This window comes from Arachis stenosperma, chromosome 6 (assembly GCF_014773155.1).
Source record: "Arachis stenosperma cultivar V10309 chromosome 6, arast.V10309.gnm1.PFL2, whole genome shotgun sequence".
Lineage (NCBI taxonomy): Eukaryota > Viridiplantae > Streptophyta > Magnoliopsida > Fabales > Fabaceae > Arachis > Arachis stenosperma.
Window position 1 is genome coordinate 68730512 of NC_080382.1, and position 4411 is coordinate 68734922.

The 4411-nt window shown below is 39.7% G+C and overlaps 2 protein-coding genes across 2 annotated transcripts; one reads left to right on the forward strand and one right to left on the reverse strand.

Annotated features, from left to right (window-relative positions):
• Positions 1 to 1244: 1244 nt before the first annotated feature.
• Positions 1245 to 1939, forward strand: LOC130934158 (thioredoxin-like 3-3). Its single transcript, XM_057863745.1, has 3 exons — positions 1245 to 1385; positions 1478 to 1503; positions 1720 to 1939. The coding sequence occupies exons 1-3, from the start codon at positions 1245 to 1247 to the stop codon at positions 1937 to 1939; spliced, it is 387 nt and encodes a 128-aa protein (XP_057719728.1).
• A 523-nt stretch (positions 1940 to 2462) lies between these two features.
• On the reverse strand, positions 2463 to 3641 carry LOC130936209 (S-adenosylmethionine synthase 3). The gene has a single exon (XM_057866246.1). It carries the CDS (start codon positions 3633 to 3635, stop codon positions 2463 to 2465), a length of 1173 nt encoding a protein of 390 aa, XP_057722229.1. The 5' UTR covers positions 3636 to 3641.
• Between the last annotated feature and the right edge of the window lie 770 nt (positions 3642 to 4411).

Here is a 4411-nt window from a genome sequence, read left to right on the forward strand (position 1 = left end):
CATCCGGTCATCCCCAACCTCAACTCACTATCTCCCAAGAATCACAGCTTCACTCACACACTCTCACCTCTCTATCTCACTCACACACTCTCCTCGCCGGCTCCTTCGCCTCGTCCCCACGCTGCCAGTGTTTGCTCGCCTCTGCCACCTCCGTCTCTGTCTTTCCGGCCGCTTGTTTGTGCCGTGCCTCATCTGTTCTGCCTCAACCTTGTGCTCGTCTGCTTCTGCTGCCTCCGTCGTCATCGTGTTGGCTCCTCTGCAAGCTCCCCTCTGCTCCTCTTGGAAGCTCTGCCCTCTCTCGCCGGTGGTCTGCTCTGCAACGGCGCAACCTGCACCGACTCCAAGTTGGAAAACCATCCCTGACTCTGTTTCTGCTTCTGCTGTAGGTCAGTTTTTTATTTTTTTAGTTATTCTTTTTAATTTTTATACTGGATTTTTGCTGTTTTAATGTATTGATGCTAATTGTTTTTGTATGTACAACTGATTGATTTAATTTGTAATAGGTTTAGATTAATTGTATTTGTAATTTTATAGGTAATATTGATGCTCATAGGTTCTGTGAATCAAGAGATTGGAATGGGAAGAATTTGTCAGAGATAATAGGTGCTGTGATTGATTGATTTTTTTTTAAACAGTGTTTAAAGATGGCTTCTCACAAACTCCTTGGACATAATTTATGGATTGTTATGTTTGCACTTTTATTGTGTCAAATTAAGATCTTATTAAGCAAATCAACTTGGATTAGTCTATCGGTTAACTCACTAATTCGCTTAAGCAAGTATCGATTCGAATATCGTCTTGTGCATGCAGAAACTCATTGGCGCGGCAAACCCTTAAATGGAGCTCAAATCCGCGGCGAATTAGTTGTTCGCCTATCGGGCTAGGAGACACCGTAGAAACAAAAAAAAATAACTATTGTAGTACTAACTAATTTGATGTCTATTTTTCTATTAGTTATTTTTAGAAATTGATACTTGATTGTTGTTAAAGTGTTAATGAAGACGTGTATTTTAAATTTTAATTTTGATGATTTTATATTTTTATTTGAGACCGGGTCAACCGGTTCAACTTGTGATCCACTAGTTGAACTAATAACCTAGTGATCTAGTAGTCTAACCGGTTTGATTATTGGTTCGGTTCTGACAACTAGGTTTGATATCACTCATACTTTCTTGGAATTCTATTACTGAATTGACTTATACATCCCTAGGATTGGATTGGGATTGATTACCGGTAGGCATAGAATGGAGAAGGGCTTAAGTAGCACCACCAGCAGCAGCAGCAAGGAAGGGTTACCTCTCACCCCTCATTCCAACTTCAAAACTGCTTCCACGGACGATGACCTCGCTCACATCCTCTTCAACATCAAATTCTCCAAAACTTCCGTAACCACCCCTTTCCATTTCCCAACAATCTCTTCCCTTCATCTTTCTGCAATTTCTAATATGACATATGTTTGATTATTTTTTTTTTGCAGGCTGTTATCAATTATGGCGCCTCTTGGTATGTTTATCTCTTCTCTGAATATGTTTGATTTATATTACTATACAAGTTATTAAGAATCAATATAATAATGGAAACTGATGTTAAGTGAACACAAAAGCAGTTAGCATCTTTTACCATTTAGGCTTACTTGATTGTTGTAACTTGTAAGGTGGTTGTGTGAAATTGAAATATGGAACAGGAGATTATGAATGATCTAGTTTCCTGGTTTTTCAGGTGCCGCGTGTGCAGTGAAATCCTCCCTGCATTCCATAGATTGAGCAATAATTTTCCAAAGCTCTCCTTCGTCTATGCAGATATTGATGAATTCCCAGAAACAACTCAACACATTCGATACACCCCTACTTTTCAATTTTTTCGAGATGGTGAAAAGGTAGATGAAATGTATGGTGCTGGAGAAGAGAGGCTGTGTGATCGTGTCTGGTTGCACTCTTGAGTACACTATACAATGTCATTTTTATTGTCAGAGTAAGGTGACATGCTTGCAATTTTCCGGTAGATGTAACATTGTGAATCATGAACAATTCAGTGAATATTCAGGCAAACCCAGTATCGAATGTTTCCATTTGAAACTACAACCATATAAACCGTCCTTTTATGAGGTAAACAGCTTCATAAATTGATTAAAAAAATATATATATCACGTAGATAGCATTTTAAGTTTACACCAACTACACGAGATTGGCTGCAAAACAATCAATAGCAGAAATGGGAAAAGAATCGGCAACGGTTTAAGAAATTTGAAGTGGTAAAACCGAAAAAAAAAGAGGCAGCTAATGCTGCAAGCTCCTATTTTACTAACGTATCCGCCTAAGAAGCATATCTAACCCTCGTTCCTCATCAAACTGTGAAACGTAATCTTCAATAAGAGGTACGCATTGAAGCTCCTTTTATTTTCTTGTTTACCCAAAGTTTGAAAGATGGCTGCGATGATAACCACCTGTAATCTGGCTATCTCATCAAGCCTTGGGCTTGAGCATCTTCACCGTCTCCCAAGTGAAATCAGGATCGTCACGTCCGAAATGTCCGTAAGCAGCAGTCTTCTGGTACCTGAAGTTGCCTCCTCTCATGAGGTCAAGATTGATGGCAATCATTCCTGGCCTGAAGTCAAAATTTTCCTTAATCAGAGCCAATATGTCCTTGTCTGGAATCTTTCCTGTTTTGTAGGTGTCTACAAAAACAGAGAGTGGCTCTGGGACTCCAATTGCATAAGAAACCTGCACAAGACAGCGTCGAGCAAGCCCTGAAGCTACCACACTTTTCGCTGCTTGCCTAACAATGTATGCACCACTCCTATCGACCTTGGTTGGGTCCTTGCCGGAGAAGGCACCTCCACCATGAGCACCCCAACCACCATAGGTGTCAATGATGATCTTACGGCCAGTTAGCCCTGCATCTCCATGGGGTCCACCAATCACAAAACGACCAGAAGGGTTGAGGTGGAAGATAGTCTTGTCATCAAGGTATTTAGCTGGGATGACAGGTTTTATTACATGCTCCTTCAAATCGCTGGCTATCTTGTCATTGGTGACAGTTTCATCATGTTGTGTTGAGATGAGGACAGTGTGCACACGAATCGGGATCATGGCTCCATTATCATTCTTGTACTCAACAGTAACCTGAGTTTTTCCATCAGGTCTCACCCATGGGCATGTTTTGTTCTTTCTAACTTCAGTGAGCTTGGCACCAAGTTTAGTAGCAAGGACATGAGTAAGTGGCATTAGCTCAGGTGTTTCATCTGTGGCATAGCCAAACATGTGTCCCTGGTCACCAGCACCAATTTCCTCAGGCTTTTTAGTCATGTGACCATGAACTCCTTGGGCAATATCAGGGCTCTGTTGCTCAATGTTGACCAGAACTTTGCAGTTGTCAGCATCAAGACCGACATCAGCTGAAACGAACCCAATGCCTCTGCAAGTGTCTCGAACTATTTTCTCATAGTTCACATTTGCCTTGGTTGTGATCTCACCAAAGACCATAACCATGTTGGTTTTTGTACAGGTCTCACAGGCAACCTTGCTCTCCGGGTCTTGCTCCAAACAAGCATCAAGGATGGCATCCGAAACCTGGTCACAGATCTTGTCAGGGTGGCCTTCATTTACAGATTCGGAGGTGAAGAGAAAGGTCTCCATATCTGACACTAAATAAGGAAGAAGGGTGTCAGGTGAGAAAAGATATGTTGAAATGTGTTTAATGAATAATATATAAAATAATAATCAAAGAGTAAACAATGTACATTCTAATGCATGAAATTAACAAATATCAAATTTCTGTAGCACCTTCAAATATGTTTTAATCGATTGATTAGTGCATAAGTTGTCAGCCATTATAGCTCCATGTAAAGCCATAATGATCGTAGATAACCTTTTGGCCAAATGTCTTTGCATATAATGAAGTTATGCAGTATAACAGTTCGTGAGTTAGTTAGGAGTTGCACTTGTACAGTTGATTTGTTGTTATATCTATCATACTTTATATACATCTCAGGTCAATGAAGATGAAATTAGATTTCATTATCACATTAAATCTGTGATGAAATCATTGAATCGTATGTAGATCTACGATGTGAAATGTTTACAACAGGAATCAAGCACTGCGTAATTTTAAGTAAAGTCGACACGTTGATTTATCGTTACTCTAATGATCTAGGAAAGGTAGCGATAGTTTTGGTTTCTACTAGCTTGCAAATATTTATTTTCAAAAGCTACTTTGTTTCATGCCTGATAAAATAGATCAAAAACCGCACAACCGATCTCTCAATTCTCTGAGCTTTCACTAGAGAATTACAATTTCACTTTATTATTACTTCATGCAAGCATAGTCACCAAGCAAATAAAAAAAAATCACAAACACACAAAAAAAAAAAGAAAGGACATATAGATCCGAATGAGCTGCAGAAATCGAGAGA

Bases quoted from the DNA above. Each gene is read 5' to 3' on its own strand.
- LOC130934158 (XM_057863745.1), top strand. From the start codon at position 1,245: ATGGAGAAGGGCTTAAGTAGCACCACCAGCAGCAGCAGCAAGGAAGGG. The intron at 1,386-1,477 runs GTAACCACCCCT...TTTTTTTTGCAG, and splicing joins TCAAATTCTCCAAAACTTCC to GCTGTTATCAATTATGGCGC. The intron at 1,504-1,719 runs GTATGTTTATCT...CTGGTTTTTCAG, and splicing joins ATCAATTATGGCGCCTCTTG to GTGCCGCGTGTGCAGTGAAA.
- LOC130936209 (XM_057866246.1), bottom strand. From the start codon at position 3,635: ATGGAGACCTTTCTCTTCACCTCCGAATCTGTAAATGAAGGCCACCCT.